Below are 22,363 nucleotides of genomic sequence, written 5' to 3' on the forward strand. Positions count from 1 at the left end.
GGAAGTCACAGGATCTATATTTGAGTGTGGACTTTCCAGTGCAGCTGTAAATAGGGGTCACCCACTCCTCTGTAAATAAACCCCCACCCTATGCTCCATTTTAGAAAAAGAAAGAAAACGATAGGTGTTTGGATAGATAGATGAGGGGGATCTGACTAAACTGCAAGTGGATGGACTTGCACTGTGGAATGTCTGGGAACACTGACTTGACACAGTGGGCCATAACACCCAGGACAGAGTATATGGGTTCTGGGCAGGGGAGAGGGCTATGGAAGGGTGCTGGTAGAGTCAGAGCTATAAAGATGATTCAGCTTGTTTGAGATATTCTGTATGAAATACAACAAAATTTAGTAGAAGCAAATTTTTTAAAAAAACAGTTATTTGCTACTGTGATATTGTTATTCTACATTTGCTACATTGATGTCCTTGGATTGAGGTTAACAACTCCTTTCCTCAAAGAAATCACACACAAAGTCAGAAATAAAGAGAAGACTGTAGACCAGACAGGAAGTGATGGACTCTCTGCTAGGGCTAAGCAGAGGTTCTATCACAAGCACTCAAGAGGTTGTTAAATCAGAGACAAAGTCCGTAGAAGCTTTCCAGTGGAGGTGAGGTTGCATCTAATGGGTGAGCTGAAGTTAGATGGAGAAACAGAAAGGCAACAACAGATTCCCAGAAATGACAAGTCTCCTGGCTCTACACTCTTGTTCACTGACGTGTCAATGCATGCCTACCTGTTGTTGCTCCCGACTTCTTTGCCTTGGCACTTCCTATGGCTGCTAGAGCCCACTCAAGAAATTCTTGGGGATTAATACCCTTCAGGGATCAGCCTTCCATATATGACTGGCTTCTCCCTTGTTTGTCAAACTCATTCACAAACATCCCAAGCTTATTCTATACTAGATCCATAAGTTCACTCTCCCTTTTGAATTTGAGACTTGGAGGTACACTGGTAAGTGATTTATAATTTAAACTGCTGCTTCTCTTCCATTCTTCCTCTGTTGGTATAACCTGGGATTGCCCTTCAAATAAAGCAGTGCTACCTGAATTCTTGTTCAGGACAGAGGTTATCACACTCTAGCAGAGAGGGACACACCTAGCAAATGCATGGACTTGAACAGTCAAAATACCTATAAGGGAATAAAACTAGCTTTGGATGGCTGAAGGGAGGAGTTATATAATCTGAGGCTTAAGTGGTCCTTTCTGGCTAAAATTCCTCCCATGCCAGGTGTAATGGTTAATTTTGGAAGTCAATGTGACTAGGTCACAAGGTGCCCCAGTATCATTCTGTGTGTGTCTTGTGAGGTTTGTCTCGGATTATCACTTGAATAGGAAGACTGAGTAAAGCAGCTCCCTTATGGGGGTGAGCATCAACCATCCAAGGGAGGTTCCCATAGAACAGGAAGACTGAGCTTCAGCTGTAAGTGAAGAGCACCCTTCCACAGTCCCTCTCCCCTATTTCTGGCTTAGCTGCTCTCATGCTTAGACATTGTTACATCTCTGCCTTTGAATTAAAATTGAAGTATTGGTTCTTGCTACTTCTTATGCCTACAAGTATTTATTACAGAACCACGCCACTGGTCTTGTTCTCAGGCCTTTGGTTCAGACTGGAACTATATTACTGCATCTCTAGGGGCTGCACCTTCCTGCCTGAAGTTCTAGAGGCTTGTTAGTCTCCATAATTATAGTATACTTCATAGTAACTATTTTCCATACTTGTATATACATGTGTATGTATCTATTTCTCTAGAACAGAAGATTTTAAAAGGAAAGAAAATTCTAACACACCAGCTTGAAGCACTTAAAGTTTATGCCAAAAACTAGAATGATTAAACAACTTTAGGCAGGAAAGTAATGCAGCATGCTTTGAATGATAACTTCTTTTTCATGAGAGGAACTTATTATGAAATTGCAAAATGCATGCCTTAATATTTTGGTATTTTAATTCAATCTCTGGTTGGATTAAAATCAAGCAGAGAGTATCTTTGGTCTGGAAAGCACTTAATATATAGTTACATATTAATTAGATTCACTTCAACATTATTCTACATAATGTGCTTGCTAGAGTCATATTTATGCATTCTATTTAATGCAAGTTTTTTTTTTCCTAGTAATGTCAGGAAAAGACAGGTAATATATAAAAGCAGATGATAGCCTATGGAGATGCAGAATCCTGCCACTCAAAACCTGGAAGTGGTTAGGAGACTGAAGGAATGTGGGCAGAGAGCTGCTGCCCTTTTAAACAGTTTTGCAAGTTTCATACTTCTTTGTTAGAAGACAAAAATGAAATCAGAGGTTTCTAGCCAAAGCGATACAAATACCGTTTCAAAACAGAGAGCAATCCATCAGATGGCATTGTTCTGTGTGCTCAGAAATGCCAATTCCAGAAAAATCCCCTTCTTTTCCAGGCACAGATCACATGGAAGCTAAAACTCCATTTCCTCTCAAAGAGCCTCTTTGATGCTAATTTCATAATGGATGCTGGTTTTATTCAATGCACCACTCTCTGCCAGATTACCCTGTTGAGTTCTGCACAAAACACACAGATATGACTCAGATTCTTATTTTGAATAGAAATGCATGTGAAACCCAACTCGTTTCTCCTGAATAACCAGTTTGGGGTAGCTCTTGGGTATATGTATTTCAAAACCCCTTCATAAGGAAGAGGCTAACCTGCTTTAAACCTGTGATACTTATTTCCCCTTCTTTATGGGGGACAGAGTTAATATAAATGGTTTTTGTCTTAGTCATTACATCTGTCTTCTGAGAAGCACCTTGCTTTCCAGTAACAAACAGTACACGCTCAGAAAAATAGTGCAACTTAAGTTTTTTAATGACTTGAAATTTGACTTAATCATTCCCCTTGGGTCTATATAATTAATACAATGGTTGGGGAAATAGAACACACACACACACACACACACACACACACACACACACACACACACATATACACAGAATTTTAAAGCAGAAGTTCTATGAACACATACACACAATTTTATTCTAAAGCAAAGGTTCTCAAATTGTGGACTCTGGGTCAATAGTGCCATTATCACCTGAAAACTTGTTAAAAATGCAAACTCTTAGGTCCTACCCAAGATGTAATGAGTAGAAAGGTGTGGAGATGAAATCCAGAAACCAGTGTTTTGACCAGGCTTGTATAAGATGTTCAGGGACCCTGCAGCTTCAGATCTACTAACTGGATATACTGATATTGTTGTGTTGGAGGATAATCTTTCCAAAAAGTAGAAGCCCATCTTTCAAGGACATCTAAGCCAAACTACTTTGTGATGTCTAACTAATGCTAATGTGGTACAGAGTGCCCAAACTGGGTGTAAGCATAATTGTTTCTGTGTTTGAAATTACCTACCTTCCATATAGCTGGATGGATGGCATCATTGGCTGTGTCCAGGATTCTTTGATCGTATGAGAGATGTGAGAATAGAGACTACTTTCAAAGAAAGCTACAGTTACATGAAAAAAAAGGTGTTATAAAGGGATATGTTACCCTGGGAGTCATGGAGCCAAACTCTCCAACTCCATGGAAATAAAATAACTGAACTGGAAGTATTTTATCCAGTATGCTTGTGTCAGTCTTAAGGATGTCCACACATAGGGACCAGTTTGTCAAGGCCAGCAGTCCCATGACCCTTCTGTGGCTCGCACTGTATGTGCTCGCAGTCTTCTGTCTTGCAGTTTCATTTCTTATCATAGGTATCTTGTGCTATCTTCTTTTTTTTAATTTAAAAAAATTTTTTATTTTATGCGTATGAGTGTATTGCCTGCATATATGTGAGTGCACCCACGTCATGCAATGCCTGAAGCGGTCAGAAATAGGTGTCAGATCCCTGTAACAGTTAAGAAGTTGTTAGTTGCCATGTGGGTGCTGGGAATTGAACCCAGCTCCTCTGCAAGACCAGCCAGTGCTCTTAACTGCTGAGCCGTCTCTCCTGCTCCCATTTTATTTTTTTAAAGAAATGGTCTTATGTAGGCCAAGCTGGCATCAAATTGATTATATTGATGAAGATATCCTTGAGCTCCTGATCTTCCTGCTACACATCCCCTATGCTGGGATTATAAGCATGGGTTAGCATGCTCACTTTATGCAGTGCTGGGGATTGAACTGAGACCTTCTGCATGCTAGGCAAGCATGCTACCAACTGAGATATGTCCCTAGCTCCATTAACGCATCTTAGAGCAGGTGTCAACAGCTGTGAGAAGATCAGAGGTCAGAAGCCCAAGTATGAGATCAGACCTATCACCATTGTAGAAGGGGTTGTGGTGAATATTCCTAGGCTTAGGACACATGGTCCTGTGTCACTGTCTTCTGTGACCATGGAGACAAGGAGTTTCATGGATGTTCTATGAGGTGGTAGGGGTTGGGGGTTAAATTTTCGTACTGAGCCTTTTAGGGAGAGTGAAGACCTGCTCATGAGCCTGGCTTGCTGAAATTTTAAGTGACTTGAATAAATCTGAATGTATCAGGAAGTTAGTGGATTGAGACGTGGAACTCTAAGACAAGGAAGGGCTGTGATGTCTCTGGGAGAAAAATCATTGGAAATGTAAGAGGAGATCAAAGCATGGAACTTGTTCAGTTACCCAAATGGAGCGTTTGTGCTCTGTGCTGGTGTCTATTCTATGACCTGTAGTAATGGAAGTTCATATCTGGAGTGGCCTAAAATCCATAGCTCTGGAGGGATCCCCCAACATATTCTGAAGACGCTTGGCCCTGCTCTGTCTTTGATGAGCATGGCTGCCAGCAGACAGGCCTGCCCCTGGTCACTAGGGGAGGTGGGAAAGTATTCAACAAAGATAGGAGCAGGAGGAACGGAAGACAGATTTGAATGATCAGATTAAGCAACTGTGCTGGTTATTTTTTATTGTCAACTTGATACAAACTAGAGTTACCTGGGAAGAGGGACCCTCCACTGAGGAATTAGTCAGATCAGACTGGCCTGTGGGCATGTGTGTGGAGCACTATCTTGATTACTGGTTGATGTAGGAAGGACCAGCCCCTGTGGGTTGTACCATCCCTTGGCAGTTGGTCCTGGGCTATACAAGAAAGCTAGCTATGCATCCCTGGAACTAGTTAAGGACGGTTTGTAGCCGCCATGTGGGTGCTGGGAATAGAACCTGGGTCCTCTGCAAGAGCAGTCAGTGCTCTTAGAGACTGAGCCATCTCTCTAGCCCCTGTGCTATCTTCTTAATACTTTATTATGAACAGCCCCTGGGAACAATTTGCATTTATAAAGAAAGAAAACATTATTAAAATAAATAATGCTTTCCAGGATTTCCTTGAAGTACAGGAGAGGCCGGAATTTTCCTGGCTTCTTAGGAGTCTTGATAAATAGAAACTTTAGGCCAACAGTGACAGGTGAGGAAAAGACCTCATGTGCTATCTTCTTAATACTTTATTATGAACAGCCCCTGGGAACAATTTGCATTTATAAAGAAAGAAAACATTATTAAAATAAATAATGCTTTCCAGGATTTCCTTGAAGTACAGGAGAGGCCGGAATTTTCCTGGCTTCTTAGGAGTCTTGATAAATAGAAACTTTAGGCCAACAGTGACAGGTGAGGAAAAGACCTCACGGAGGCTTGACTTGTGCTATTAAACTGAATACTAGGACTCAGTGAATATAATTGATGATTAAATATACTTTCAGAAAAGTAGCTAAGAGAATTTCAAATAAAGCTCAAAGATTTCATATTTCTACCCAGTTGGTGAGGGGCCAACATGAGCACTTAGATGTCATTAACTTATCAATCTTGATCTATCAAGAGAACTTCATAATTCTGCATTTGGCTTGGCCAATTGAGCTTAAGCTGGTAACAAATTATGGAGTCTGAGATTTGGCAGAGAAGGACTGAGGAGTGGAGGGACAGGCTCTGATATTTGTTCTGGATATGTTGAATTGAAGAAGCCTGAGAAATTTCCACCTGAAGATGGACTGTGTACAGATGTCTATACCAGATAGCTCAGTGTCAGACATAGGAAGAGCAGGAAAAGAAAAAGAATATTCAGCAGTGCTTAGTTAAGGATGTTAAGGACTCCAAGGTGTCATGTGATTAAATACACACTGGGTTTCGGTAGTCATAGTCAGCCCATTAAAGATCTATAGCTAGGTGTGGCTGTACACTCCCTTCATGAAATACTGGCACTTGGGAGGCAGAGGCAGAAGGACTGCAACAATTTTGAGGCCACTCTGGTTTCTACAGTGGACAAGGCTACACAGCAAGATCCTCTCTCAATAAAAGGGAGACTCTAATAACCTCACCAAGAACAACTACAGCACAGAGGTGGGGAAAGCCATGTGATTGTTACGGACTTTGAGGTGAATAACAAGTGGAGACAGAATTCTTCCAATCACATGGCTGAGAGAAGTCAAGTCTGTTCAATAAGTCAGACGTAAGGTGGAGGAATTTTCAGTTGTTCTCTTCTTCTTTTTGTCTTTGTTCTAACTTCTGGGACTTATTAGGGACTGTCTGATTCATATCCTAGTCCCCAAAAGAAATTTCTTTGCCTTACCTCTGTGTTTTCAACTAAAGAACAGAAATTAAACTACCCCAGAGTGTTTGAAAGGTTTTTTTTTTTTTTTTTTTTTTTTTTTTTAAAGCATCCTGCCACAGTCTCTGGAAAGATACTGTACTATCCTCTCTCTCCAAGTGGCATTTAGGAGTTGTCTGTTTTGCCAGAACTTTCTAATGAGATCAAACTCCACTTAGTCAAGGCTCGTGTTCCCAGGTCCGTATTTATTCTGCTGTTTATCAGCATTCACTACACTCCCTGCACACTTACCCCTTCTGAAGGGACAGATGGCTTTCTGTCTATGCCCGGTGCTTGTTCCTGCATTCAGGTTGCCTGGTTACAGCAACACTTCACTGGATTTTCATTGAAGGCAAAATGTGTTTGCAGCTTTTGAGGCCCATCAAGTGGAAATGGTTAGCACCCATTTCCTAAGAAGGCAGTAAACTCATTTATGTCACATTAAGGAGAGCATGTCTTGTAGAATTCGGAGTCAATGTGATCTGCACATTAAATGTACACAAATGTGCCATCTCCCTGTTAGGATTCATAATTAAGGAAATTTCTGGATTCATTCACTTTATAGTTTTCTATACACTGAATGTGCTATTTGGAGGAAAAAAAGGAGCAAAGTTCAGTCTAGGTAAACAGGATTTTGATTTTTGTTTGCTTCATTTACTTTTTCAAAGATTACTGGTATATAAGCTTTTATCACTGCTGCAACAAACTGCTAATTTAGTGCCTTAAAAATAAGATTCATTACATTACAGGTCTATAGGTCAAAAGTCCTGCAAGGGTCCAATTAGGCTAAAACTAACCCCTAAGCAAGACTTCATTTTTTTTTTTTTTTTTAAAGAGACTCTAGCGGGATCTTGTTTCCTGGTTTTTGTGCCATCCGCACTCCTAAGCCCACAACCCTCTTCTTTCATGTTCAAATTCAGTAATGTCTCATCTTTCTGAGCATTCATTGTAATCTCCCCTCCTATTGATTCTCTTCTTCTGTGTCCTTCCAATTTTAAAGATTCTTATAATTGATTACACTGGGTTCATCCCCGAAGCCCAGGAAAACACCCTTATTAAGGTCAGCTGATTATAACCTTACATCTATTTATAACTTTATTTTCTTTTCTAATGCAACCTAACACATCCCAGGTTCTAGAGTTGAGGATGCAGATACTTTTTGGAGGGAGCCCTGACTTTTCCTTCTTCTGGTAAATCAGGAACAGACAGCTTTGTTAGAAAAATATCTGGAGTAGTTAAGAACAATTCTATTAGAACTGTACTGATTTCCTGTGGGAGTAGGTCCACAGGCTTAATGTCAAGGTCATTTTAGATGGTTTGGTTGATAAGTATGTTATTTTTTTTAAGTTTTTTCTTTTAACCTTCATTCTTCTTTTGTTCATCCTTTCTACCTTCTATATGTTTTATGCTTTTCTTTTATGTTCTCCTTTTTTCTCACTATTTTAGGAATAAAAGAATAATATCACAAATACTAAACTGCAAAACTAATTGTAGCATATATGTAAGAGAGTTGTCCTCTGACCTGACCTGCATACACATTTCATGGCACATGGATGCCTGTGCACTCATACACACAGAAACACACAATTTTTAAAAACCAAAAAAAAAAAAAAATAGAAATAAGTAACTGAAAAGAATGGATAAATCATGCAGGTACTAAGAAATAAATGCACAGTTTTCCATTAATCACCTTGTTTAATGTAAAAAAATGATAACACTGAAATGTGAGAATGTGAACCATTGAGAAGGGGAGAAAATTAAGTTCTCAGGGGGATCTGGTGAGGTGTGCTGCAGGAGCATGGCTGTTCATAATTTTGTCTGTTGAATGGAAATCCCTGCAGTTATATAAAACATGGCATTTATCTGCAGCTCTGCAAAAATAGTGAACAATTTCAGAACTACTAGTAAAAGTGTCTGGTTTTTATATGCGTTTGGAAAAACCAATTCCACTTTAGAAAAGTATTGAAAAATAGAGAGGATGCTAATATTTATCTATAAAGATGGGTTCCTCAAGTTGCAAACACAGAACGATTTGCAAAAACAAGTTCCAAGTTCTGCCGCAAAGCTTTGAACAAACTTTGGGTCCATCAAAACCATGGTATGAAAAGATATATGATGACAGGAAAAAAAAATACTCATGATTTGTGTTGAGTTACAGGAAGTCATAAATCTGAAGTTCTGGTTGTATACATTTTCCATTTCTAAAGACCAAGAGGATAAACAACAAAATATGTTTAATCTCTGGATTATAGGTCAGGAAATGGTGTGTATTTTCTTCTTTTTGCTTACCTGTTTTTTTTTAGTACAAACTTGTATTATCTTTGTATAATGCAGTCATATTACATAACAATGATCACAAAAGTTAAACTACCTATTTCAAATTTTTATCATACTGTAAATATATGTGTATATATTTCAAATTTTATAAAGCTCAGTCTAGATATCTAACTGAATATTCATTTACATTACTTTCATTGAATTTGGCATTGACCCTATCTGTGTTTGCACATGACAAGGTTGAAGCCCAGAAAAGTTAAGCCACATGCACAAAGTCACAGATTCCGGGTCGTGCCAGGATTAGAAGCTATCTCTTGTGGTGATAAACCCAGCAGTTTTCTTCTCCTATGCTACAGAGGCCTTTGGCTCTGTGGTGCTCCATTGATTATCTTTCACTGAGACTCATCACCCTGTCGTTAATACTGCCTTCAAGCTGCTGTCTTCCAAACCTCAGGTTGAAACGGCAAGAGAAAAGAAAACCTTACTGGCTCATGGCATCTGTGTTTCATTATTGTTCTTGGAAAACGGGTCAGAAGGAAAGAGGACATGTGAAGACTTGGTGTGATTGGAGAAACACCAGTTTTTCAAGAGTTCTAGATAAAAGTTACAACGAAGACTTTAGCAGACAAATAGCTTCAGAATTGCTATGGGAGAAAGCAATGCCCCATTAGAAGACCTGGAATGAGACTGTTTATCATGTGACTTTAGCCCTGTCATCGATTTTTTGCAGCTCTGTCCCTGCCATCTCTACGAAGGCAGGTGACATACCTATGGTACAGTATTGAGGTTGAAAGGTCAGTTTGCAAGTCATGGACAGAATTAACCCTTGTTTATTTATTTTCAGTTTTATGAAGTCTGGGTCTCATTATGGAACCCGGACTGGCCTCAGACTCCTGATTGCTGAGATTACAGGTATTTACTATCACATCCATCTTAATTTTTCTTACATACAGATGGTTTTCTACTTAGGATGGGTTGCATCCTGATAAATCCATTATAAACTGAAAGTCTTTCTAGCCAAAATGCATTTAATAAACCTAATCTACTAGAAATCCTGGCTTGGCACACAGTCCACTGTGTAGTGTCAGAAATGCCTTTCAGCATGGCAGAGCTGAGCAGCGCCAGAGCCAGAGGCTTGCTGCCACTGCCCAGCATGGTGAGAGATGGAGAGCAGCAGAATTCAAAATTTGAAGAAGAGTTCCTATTAAATCCAGACCACTTTTTTCCTTCCCGATGATGGGGACTACCTATAAAGGATATGTTTCTCTTTAATACCAAGACAGTTCATCCTAATTGCTTACTCTGAGAGGAAGACTGTGGACATTCCTGTCAGAGATTCAGATTAGAAACAAGCGTCCTACTTTGCCTTTCCATTTCTCTCACCCAAATTCTCCTTTCCCTCAATGTTGCTTGCAGAACACTCAGTGTCTCTTCTCTGCTCTCATTCATCTTTAAAGGTTACTGTGAGGGCCACATTCTTCATGAATCTTGCCCCAACAAACCGAGTCCTCAAAGGTGTTTGCATCTGAATTCCCGGCTACTGTGAACCTGCCACTGTCATTTGTGATGACTTGCTACCACAGTGCTCCAAGCGTTCTCATTGTTCTTGACTTTCAGATCTAAGAGTCATGTCACAATAAATGTAAAGCATCTGACCCACTTAGAGAGGAGTTTGGGCGAGGCATCAGTGGACAAAATACCCTGAAATAAACTCAGTAAAGAGGCAAAGGGACTCCATGTGGTGAATGTGAGAGGGATTATATCAGAGCTGTACTGACCTTGGTAGCTGGGTAATTTTCTGTTCCAACTTACTGCAAGTTGTGGGTTTAGGTGCATGTGAGGGCCCTGCACACCAGACACCAGTGCCTGTCTTCCCACACTTATGAAAAAAAGTCTCAAAATGTCCTCTTTATGATAAAATCATCCATGGTTGGAACCACCACAGCTAACAAAAGCAGGCTTTCCCCAAAGGGAGCCGAGGAGGGGACTGCTAGAACTCCCTACATCAGGATTCCCTGACAAAGTTACAAAAATTTCAATTCTGTTTTTGTTTTTTGTTTTGTTTTTAGACAGGGTCTCCCTATAGTCCCAACTGGCCTGGAAACTCTCTGTGTAGACCAGGCTGGCCTTGATCTCACAGAGATCCACCTGTCTCTGTCTACTGAGTGCTGAGATAAAAGGCATGTGCCACCACACCCAGCTGAATTCTTTATTATTATGAAAAAATTAATATCCTTAAGTTCTCTATTAAAACATACTAAAAAAATTGACTTCTATTCCTCAATCAGAAATTTTCATTTTATAGTCAGTGCAAAGTACACACGATGAATTCTACACATGGTAAAATATGAACCTTTTATATAAAGAACAAAGAGATTTCTGAGCCGAATCACAGAAATATTATTTGCTGTAGGCCATGTAATAGTGCACTGTAACTATAAATTATTTGCAACCAAGGTGTATGATAATTCCATAAAGCTGCCACACTCTGCTTCCAAATCACACATCTGGAAGGGAAAAGTCAAACGTGCTTCACCCCACAGCCAGAAATAAAACTGTTCGGAAAAATCACTGTTCATTTCTTTCCTTTGAGCTTTCTTCTGCATTTTCATGATGGGCACCATTTGTATACTGAACTCATTATGCCTTGACCTAAGAATGTAGCTGTTGTTTTAGAGATAGTGGCTTTAAAATATATTTAACTGAGCTCATTAGAATGGGTCCATCTAGTAATATGACCAGTGTATAAAAGGAGGACTTCTAATCACATAAACTCAGAGTAGAGACAGTAGGAATGTGACCAAGCCCAGGAGAGAGGCCTCCAAAGGCATTTCCCCTGCTAGCATCTTGCTCTTGAAACTGTAGACTCCAGAATTATAGGACAACTTGTTTCTCTTGGCTTATTTCTGTTTCCTCCATGGCCTTCTATTTCTATAGTCCTAGAAAAGCCACCAGGGACAACTTCTATCCTCCCCTGTGTCCTGCTGGAAGGCCTTCAGCCCCCCATTGCTGATCACTGGACTTGCTGCCTGAATGATTTGGAGAGAATTAAATTGTGAGATCTCTGATGAGGTACCAACTTGATTCATTAGGTTAGTTTCCATGAGGACATTTATAGGTATTAGAAGAATGAGAAGCACGGTGGCTTTATAAACAAGGGGCAGCAAATGCTTTACGGATGGGACTTCCTCAGCGTTCTACACACTTCCTGCAAGTGGCCCCCAGCCTTCTCAGCTGATGCTATGAATAAATGTAACCTGTCATCACTTGAGCAATGACAGAGGCTAGTCTTGAGATTATTATATGCTGCTTCATCATAGCTGTATGCTAACTGTTCTTCAAGGATAGCTCATTTTCTAAAAAGTAGAGTATCATAGAGTCTAAAATACAGAGACTGACTTGCCATCCATTTTCAGGTCTGGCATGAGGTGTCTGAAACACAATTATATCCCATCTCCTTTGGCCTACTTAAAACTCACACTCCCAGTGTGGGTGTTTGCACTATGCCATGGTGTTCCTCATCCTACTGACCCAAAACCAAGCCTGTCTCAGAACCTGTTCAAGCCTAATGGTCCACACCAAAGTCTTGAAAATAACTTCCTTTTTCTTTAAACTAGCCAATTCATAATCCCCAAGAGAAAGCCTGAGGGACCCTGTGGAAGTCCTGCAGGCTTTTTCTCTCCCACCCCATCCTTTGCTGGCTGATTTCCCCACTGCCTATGAGCTTCCATTGGTGGCTTATTGCACCCCAACCTCTCTGGACCTGGGAGTAATACAGTCTGATGGTTTTATACATTTTGGTTTTACTTGCTCAGTGTATTTCAACACATGCTCACACACACACACACACACACACACACACACACACACACACGGTAAGCAAATATATAAATGTAATTGTTTAAAATTCAAGACTGATAAACCTCAAGAAAAACTTAAAAAGATACCAAAGAAATAGAAACCACAGCATAGGATTAATACGGTGACTACTTTTAGAGATATCCTGAAGATTAACTGATTAGACCATGCTAAGAAATGGTGTGCCTGGCCGATAGAAAGCAATATCTAAGTTATTCCTTTGGGAAATATCATAACTCTGTCCCTGTTCTGAAGCACTATTCCTGTCTGGGGAGGAGATAGTTTAAGGAGAGACACTTATATTCCTCCCTTTGGCTATCAGACTATTACTTTTTTTAAATTGCAAAATTAGTGTGTTTAACAGACATGCAGGAGTTGGAGCTTGAAGCTAACTTCCAAAGATAAGACACAAAGGATATTTACTGTATACTTATTAAAGGAATGAGCCAAGGGACAAAGGACTCTGCCAGGCCCAGAATAGGTGAGGTTCTCACATCCCACAAGCACGTCTGGTTCTTTTCTCTTTCAAAAGTAGGGGATCTTTATGTCTCTATTTTCCTCAACCTAGACTTAAAAACAAAAACAAACAAACAAACAAAATATACCTGAAACCCAGAACAGAGAACATGGAGGTAACCTGGGAGGCCCAGGTCCCCTTTTTGCAGAAAAGGATTGAACAGCCTCTCTCTGCTCTTGCCTCTGTCTCCGGCTTTCTATAAATTGTAAAATGACCAGAGGCACAAGCAGGAGGAAATTGCACCTCTTTACTCCTACTCCAGCCCAGCTTGGGCAAATTATAAACAGACCCATTTTCCTTTGCCAATTTCTGTTTCCTAATTTCATTGGGATACAGGGACATGGACAGTGGTTTGTGGGTTCTAAGTGTCCAGGAACAATGGCAGTTAGGAATGTGGTGTATCTTTAGTAGGGTCTCTTCTACATCAACTTTTACTGTTTTTTTGTGCATTTTGATTTCTGATTGTAAAATTTATAAACATGAGATTACGGTATCCTCAAAAAAAAATAGCTTCTTTTCATATGAAAGGTTATGAACACTAGCTTAGAGATATTCTGAATAAGCCAGTCTGGGGCAATACATATCAAGCCAGGAAAAATTATATTCTAATCAAAGATGGTATGGTTATGAATTAACCATAAATTCAAATTAAGGACAGATAATGTATATCATCTATATTAGGAGTCACACATTCTATTAGACGTCATCTTTATTGCATACTTCATACTTAGGATTTACAAACGCCTGATGTCTCAACATTGTACAAATATTCTGTAATCTTTGACATTTAGTTTGAAATGTACTTGCTATTATAAATATGCACTGGAAATAATTTCATGAGCATGATGTGGTTTGAAACACTGATGTGAAGCTGAGGACGATTTTATTATCATTTTACTTGCTCAAATACTGAGATGAGTTCTTGGATTTATTTAAGCAGCAATGTTTCAAGCAATAATTTATTTACATAGTTATTAATAAACTTTAGACTCTTAAAACTTGTATTTTTAAAAATTTACAGTTCAGTATTTGGGACTTGCATTTTTCAAAAGATCTTCAGACGATAGATTTGTTTCAACATCCATGGATCAAAATTATGCAACTATTTTTTATCAAATGTAAAAAAACAAGTCATTATTTCTAAATGTTTTTTATTTTTAAAATATTTTATTTTATATGTATGAGTGTTTTGCCTGCATGTAGGTAAGTGCATCCATGTCATGCAATGCCCACAGAGGACAGAAGAGGCTGTTGGATCCCCTGGAACTGGAGTTACAGACAGTTGTTAGCTGCCAAGTGGGTGCTGTGATTCGAACCTGGGTTTTCTGCAAGAACAGTGTTCTTAACTGCTAAACCATCTCTCCAGCTCCTATTTCTAAACATTTTAAGGAGTCTCAAACTTACATACCCTAAAAGTCATACTTTTTCATACTGAACAATTCCTTCTAAGAATTCTTAGACATGTAAGCGCAAGTCAAGTCACCAAACTGAGATTACAAAAGAAATCAAGAAAAAAGAAGGGAAAAAAGAGACTGAAAAGGAAAGAAAAATAACCCAAGGTAATGGTGAGAAGCATTTTTAAAATTTTATTCATCTGAGCAACTGCTTATTAAGTATTAGTTCTTCACATTGTAAAATACTGAGATGCTAAAATGTAGGAAGGCAGAAAAAGAAGGGAGAGAGGAGAAGAAAAAGAGGAAAAGGTTAGAACCATAATCCAGCTACCAGTGCAAGGGAGGGTGAAAAGTTACATTACGTTCAGTGGAGGAAATCCTTTACAATTCCAAGATTCACAGCTTAACTACAACATTAAGGTGAGAGACTGAAGAAGTTGATCCACCTAGAGCATTAGCAGAGAGTGGACACTGGCTTCCTGCCCCTGTTCCTCCCACACCCGAGTCCTACTTGGATCTGTGAGGAGGGCACCTGTTTCGTGCTTGGCTCTGAAAGACTGCTAAGAAGATAAATGCGTACCCACACCCCTGATTCACTCCTTCCCACCCACCAGATTCACCAAGCATATGAAAAACTACTTCAAATGGAGATGGAAGCCTAAAGAAAAGCAAGCTCTCCAAAAGGCAGGCAGTAACAATGCTCCCAGTAGCTTGAAATTTCCTGAAGCAGTTCTTAGCATGGCTAAGAAAAGGCACTTTGGGTACTGTGACTTTAATAGTACCATAAAAATAACAAGGCATTAAACAAGCTCAGCCGTACAGCCTTAATAAGCTGTAAGAGGGAGAATGGGGGAAAATATTCAAATTACCCCAATCCAACTAATGACATATTCAACCCTAAATCCATTACTCAAGGTTCTTTAATAACCCTGAAGTTTCTCCTACATTTGAAAAAGAAGTATGAAATAAGGTGAATGACAGCCTTTCTCCAATTGCCCTAGAAAGTACCACTGAAGTCACTGAACTTGAGAGAGAAAAAATTCGATAGAATGAGGATGGAATATGGGAAAAGTCTGACCTCTGACCACAAATTGAAGTGGGTTTCTTACACTAGTCCACAAAGAGGTTTAACATGGCTTGTTGTAGGCATGAGGCCTAAGAGTCTTACAAGTTGGGAAAGGACCATATTATACAATTTTGGGCTAGAAGGATGCTCTGTAGGAGTCAGTGGTCCAACCCTCACTTTTGACATATGAGCAACTGAGACCTACGAGATGTGCTGACATGTCCCAAACAACACAATCACCTCATGGGGTGGGACAATTTAGGGTCAGAATCTCTATCATTTTCATCCCCTGGAAACTATGATACAAGTTTGCAGGGGTGACAGAAAGCACAGACTCACAGCTGCAATTGCTCTGAGGCTGTAAAGTAAAACACCAGTGTAAGAGATGCCTCCTCTTCTATCAATTCCAAGGAAACAACTTAGCTTTACTTACCCACAGGGAAGAACTCACTCATTTTCTTCTTGTAGATTTTGAAGTCAACTTCTAGGAAGACACAGAAGATGATTCGATCCACCTAGAGGCAAACAATAAACATTTACTATGAAAGAAAACTTGGCAAATGTTTTCTTAAAACATGGTTTTAGAACAAATGAAAACAAGTGGAAAAGCTTCGTTCCGGTTTTTGGTGCTATACTAATGGGATCACACCATTGAGTGAAGTTCAAGGGTGTGTGTGTGCGTGTGTGTGCGTGTGTGTGTGTGTGTGTGTGTGTGTGTGTGTGTGTCTGTGATGAGTAAGCCCATCGGCTCTTTGGTAGAAAGATGTCACATAAATTAAATAAGAAATAATAAATGACAGTAAGCCACTTTGCGGCAAGCTGTAAATAAGTGTGAGATTCCGACGGGACCCCTAGACTTTATGTTCTACTAAACAGCCATAAAAGAGGGAGACAGCCAAGTGATAATAAAGTATGTCAGTAAACAAAGAGCTCCTTGCCCTAGATAAATATATTTATCAAACCCGTTAGTTTTTGGATGTGGCCTAAAAAGCTCCCATGAGTTTAAGCTGCCTGAAGTCACTTGCAACATGCTTGAAAATGCAACAGAAATAAAATATTAGTTAAGAGTAGCGCAAGATCAATGTAATACTTAATTTAGTAGATATGGGTAAGTAAATGCCACCTCAGAATTAAGACGTGTACCTAGCCTCTCCTTTTTCTAGTTAGAGTTTCTTCTCATAATTAGTTTCTTTTAAATATTCAAGAGCAATGTGCTAAACAGAGACAAGAGATGGAATATGCACAATGGCTCACCTATATCTATCTGACCATAAATCAAGAACTTAGTTCTGTGTCCTGAAAATAAATACCCCTTTAGTTCCTTTATTTAACAATGAAAAGTAAAGTTTAAAAACACTGTCAAAGTGCAACTGGCAGTCAAACAAAGCATCAAACAATGCATTTCTCTTGAAAGTAGTGAACGCGCAGCAGGACAGGAAGGAGCCTAAATGGCTGTCCCCTACCTAACCTTCTGCTCTTCCACAGCATAGAATTCAGATCCTGCAAACCCAGCATGACAGTTCCCAGCAGGAAAAAAAGTTCTATTAGGGTAAGGGGCGGCGAGAGCACATGAAATGAAATTATGTGATGCAAGGAAGTCCGGAAGCTTGGGTCCCTAATGCCTACACATGTCCGGTGCTCAGCAAGGGTATACTGCTCCTGGGCAGTTGCTGGACTTCTGTTCTATGAAGACCAGGTCACACAGTTGCTTCAATGGCTCCATTATAAAAGAAAGGAAAGCATGTGGCCTTCGAAGATAGAAAGATGGGGTTCAAGTGACCATATCTCCTTCTAGTTTTCACTTTTGAGTCTGATGCCCAGTCTTATCTCCATATAATTGATATTTCCTACAAATGCAAAAACCACAAATTCCTATAAAGTCATTCTCCTGGTGAACTATAAATATAACTGAAAAAAAAAGATTAATTCTGTGCATGTCTACTCTCCTTAAGGCATGTTTTATGTCCAGTGGTGTACTGGATAGCTTTAGTGTCAACTTGACACACCTGGGTTGAGGGAGCCTCAATTGGGGAATTGCCTCTATTGGACTGGCCTGTGGCCATGTCTGAGGGGCATCTTCTTGATGAGTGATGTGGGAGGGCCCAGCCCACTGTGGGTGGTGCCATCCCTGGGCAGGTGGGCCTGTGTTGCATAAGAGAGCAAGCTGAGCAGGGGCTGGGGGAGCAAGCCAGTAAGCAGCATTCCTCTATGGCCTGTGCTCTAGTTCCTACTTCCAGGTTCCTGCTCTGAGTTCCTACCTTGGGCCCCCTGATGAACTGCAACCTGAGACTTGTAAGCTGAATAAACCCTTTCCTCTCCAAGTTGGTAGTGGTCAGAGTGTTTTGTCACAGCAATGAAGAACAAACCAGAACAAATGGTTAAAGCTAAAACCCATAATACTGAATGGCAGAAAAGAGGCATCAATACGCATAAACTCTATAAAACCATTTCTATAATTTACAACATAAAAATACAACAATGTAGAGATACAATGTAGAAATCCATCCATGAGTCCTGTTAAAATAATTAGCTGAGAAGAGACTAGGTTACGTGGCCCCACATTCTGAATTCCTACATAAGTAAAACTAGAAGAAGCAGTAAAAAGAAATGTTAGCTTCACCAAGCAGGAACTACCACCTGCCATCTAACTAGGGACTTCAGTGGGATGGTTCCCATATGGCTCCTGTTGCATTGAAACCATTCAAACTTTCTCTTTGCCTTGCATCCACATCCAGGCTTAGAAAAGCCCTTCTCTTGCTCACTGAGTGGAGGCCAGTCCAGCCAGCAGCCTGCAGCTGCCTAATCCATGAAATGTTGCTACTCAGACTAATGGTAGAGTTTCAGCACACCTTAGTTCAGCTCGCACCAATACACATATATAGAAACAGACAAAGGAATAGTACACAAACTTTATGATAGCAATAATTTCTGTAAAGGGAGGGAATTTGAATAGTTAACATTTTATTTATTAAAAAGGAAAGAGATTTTAGGAAATATGGCAAATAGCTGATAGCTATTAACTATGGTGGTAGATCTTTGGATAAATGATGTTCTGTATGCTTTTATGTGTTGGAAAATCTTCCTAATTAAAGGTCCTAAAATTGAAAAGCTTTTGTTTAGCTTTGCAGTCTTCCTTTGGTCAGACACTCCTTTCTTCCTGTACTGAATTACTTGAAGCTTTCAAAGTCCATCAACAGAGTTGTTATATTCTCGCAACTATGAGCGTTATTTTTCCTTCAGGCCTCACAAAGCTATATTACTTCTTACTTCTAAAGTTACCTAGCTGTGGTCAAAGATCAAAGCCAAGAAAATTTGGCTTAACGAAATCTTAGAGAGACCAAGCTGAATAACCTCATGTCCTCATAACCTCCTTCTATGTTTATTAACAATACTATGTGATGTTTTTATCCCTCACACTTCCTATGTACATGAGCAAATATATGCATAAGTGTGTGTGTGTGTGTGTGTGTGTGTGTGTGTGTGTGTGTGGTTGGGGTCTCTTTCATCAGGAATGCTATTTTCTACTATTAAGTATACTTTGAAATACATACAGTTCATATCCATATTTTCCAAATATTGCAAGGGATTATAACCTACCTTTAGCATATTAGGCTTGATTACTATAGAACTAGTTTGGTCCAAAATTCAGCAGCCCAACTTACTTTCCCCAAGAGAAAATGGATGTTGAGAATGAATCTCATAATATTAAAACACCTGAGTGATCAAACTTCCTGTCTGTAACCATAGGCACAATATTGAAAATACCCTGGCTGCAAATTGAATTCAAGAGTTACCTACATGCTCCCTGTACTGGTAAGATGTGCATATATGTACTTATGTGTATACTTTTTTGCACACATATTCTCTGGGGTGCCATTGGATAAATGCCCTTTTATTTGATAAGCTCTGTGTTTATAAACTCACTCCAGTACTGATCATTCTCCATTCCCTTGTTCTCTTTACTATGTACATAGACATTTTTCTACTCATTGAAGGGTAAAAACAAAACTTCCTTCTCTTAAATCTTAGAGGCCTGTGTCTATTGAGAAATGATGTTAGGTGACTTCTGAATCAAAAGAGATTATACAGATTGCCTGGAACTCCTGGGACACTCACTCTTTTATGCAATGTTCATGGCTTGAGGAATCAGCAGGAACACATGGAGAAGCCACATGCGGCTGTTTTAGCAACAGTTGGAAAGGGTAGCCTTTGCATGATTTTGGCCCCAGGCATTTGCGCGTCTCAGCTGACGAACATGGAGCAGAAAAATTAGCTAAGTGCTCATTAAAAATTCATAAGAAAAGGCACAAATATATGTAACTATAAATCTGACACCTTCCCAGCTTCTCCTGGCACCACCTTTCTGAGTCTTGTTTTGACAGCTATGGAGCGCTCAGCTCCTGTATTGAAAAGCTCAGACCGAACAGCTCCCCTAAGCAGAGGTCACCACAGGGAGACAAGAAAGAACTAGGAAGCCCAATTGGCACCCGACTGAGAGATTGTAAATCTGTTTTGTGCAAAGGCGCAAAGGCCTGGGTAACCCATTTTAACCCAGAGGAAACTGTGAGAACCTCCTGGAGCACAGGATTCCTTTCTTTCTTAGGCCGTTGGATAATTTCATAAAATGATGCTTCTTGAAAGACCAGTTTCTCAACAGTTAAGGGAGTCGCCTTCAATGCGAAGGGCACATTACATATGCCATAAACTGTCTCAAGAGCATGAATTCAGAAACTAAGTAATTTACCTAGTGCCAGAAAATTAATTAATGAGAAAAACTCAGGGGTCCTAACATCAAATCCAGCATTCTTTCTTGATCCTGCCCACATGGAGACCCATACCATTTAGTTTCAAATCCTGTCACTAGATATGGGACACTAGATGGTCCATCATTTCTGTGGGCCTCAGTTTTCACATCTGTACAATAGACTGAAGGATGCCACCTCCATAGTTTCTAGCCCATAATTCTGTCATAGTCTATCTTTGCAGCAGCTTTGCACAACGAATCAGTAAGCTGGACCTACACATCTGGGAATGATTCTGGCTACAGACGCCCCTTGATATTTGGAGGGCAGAAGTGAACCCTCAGGTTTTACTAGGAGCGAGGGTCTAGATCTCCAGGCTGGTTATGCGTATTCCTGCTTGTCTCTTGAATGGGGATCAGTTGCTGGGCTTCTCCTGCCTCTGTTGGTCTTTGTGTCAGGTTCTTTGAATTCTGAGCTTCTCATACACGTGGTTCTGTAGAGATAACCATGGGTTCTTTTGCAGGAGGCTGTAGCTTTGGGGTTCAAAGCAGTGAGACAGGTCCATACTCCAGTCTGACCCTGTGGACTCCCAGTTTCATCATGGTGTCCATGTTGTCCTTAGTCTGTCCCACTTCGCGTTCAGTGGACACCAGGCCCTGCTGTGTTCTCCAGGTCCTGTTCAGAAGCTGTGCTCTATGAGCCTTGGTTAGGACCCTACTTGGTGCTGAAGCCCAGACACTTACTTGTATAAGACCTTGTTAGTCTAAAGAAAATCACTTACTCCATATTACCACCAGGATTATGCTTCTCTGATTAAATCCCAACTAATTTAATCTTTGTATCAGTCTAGTGAATATTATATCAGAAAGAGAAACCCAGTGAATCACAAAAAATAACAATGTTCATGTTTAGAGATGTGTAACCTGTCAAGGTGATTTAATTTCTAATCACTTCCTTCAAAATAAAGGAGTGTTGGTTGTAGACTAGATGATCTTCCTGATATGTATTATTCTTCCATAATTAATTTCACACTTTAAAATGAGTTACTTTTATGAACAATTTGTTAGTAAATTTTATTTGATGCCCAATATAAAGCATAATAGCAAAAAACATAAAAGGAAACATTACTGTGTTCTAGAACTCACTACTTGATCTTATCTTTGCAGAAGTTTTGCATTATGGGAAGTCAGTAAGCTGGACCTATATTTCTGTGGAGTGATTCTGGATTAGCACTGGCCACAGGCATCTCCTTGAGATTTGGAATATAGAAGCACGGCCACAGCTTTACTAAGAAGGTGGGTCTAGATCTCCAGGCTGCTGAGCCTGTTCTTGCAAATCACTTATTACTTGACATTCTTTATACCTTAAAATAGCCTCTTATAAAGAATCAAGTGCTACTCATCTTGGCAACACTAGTTCAGGATATGGGTCCTCACTCATGATAGGAGCTTAATAAATATTTGTAGAGTTCATGGCTGGGCAAACAGCCTTGAATAAGATGCAGGTATGTATCAGATTTAAAAAAAAAAACTTCTATTTTATTTTTATTTTATGTGTATGAGTATCATGCCAACATGTTTAAGTACACCCATATCATGCAGTGCCCATGGAGGACAGAAGAAGGCATCAGATTACCTGGATCTGGAGTTACAAACGGTTGTTAGCTACCACCATGTGAGTGCTGGGATTTGAACCTGGGTCTTCTATAAAAACAACGTGTTCTTAACCACTGAGCCAACTCTCCAGCCCCATATCAGATATTTTAAAAAACGGATTCAGTCTAGAACCAAAAAGTAAATAGTAAAGAGGTAGATTTCCCATTATATTTGCCAGAAGACTTGTGAGTAGAATTGTAGAGGAAATATACACCTTTTTTTTTTTTTTTTTTTTTTAAAAAAAAAAAAAAAAAAAAAAAAAAAAAAAAAAAAAACTGCTCACCTTGAAAGTGGTGCCTGATTTAAT

The 22,363-nt window shown here is 39.7% G+C and overlaps 1 protein-coding gene across 1 annotated transcript in view; it reads right to left on the minus strand.

The window, feature by feature from the left end:
• Positions 1 to 22,363, minus strand: part of Macrod2 (mono-ADP ribosylhydrolase 2) — a 2,130,377-nt gene that overhangs the window by 200,000 nt on the left and 1,908,014 nt on the right. Inside the window, exon 7 of the mRNA XM_029565754.1 lies at positions 16,093 to 16,174. Within this exon, the coding sequence (XP_029421614.1) occupies positions 16,093 to 16,114 (22 nt within the window). The 5' untranslated portion in view covers positions 16,115 to 16,174. The remainder of the gene's footprint in view (positions 1 to 16,092; positions 16,175 to 22,363) is intronic.

This window comes from Nannospalax galili, unplaced genomic scaffold, assembly GCF_000622305.1.
Source record: "Nannospalax galili isolate Female #2095 unplaced genomic scaffold, S.galili_v1.0 scaffold1118, whole genome shotgun sequence".
NCBI classification, from domain to species: domain Eukaryota; kingdom Metazoa; phylum Chordata; class Mammalia; order Rodentia; family Spalacidae; genus Nannospalax; species Nannospalax galili.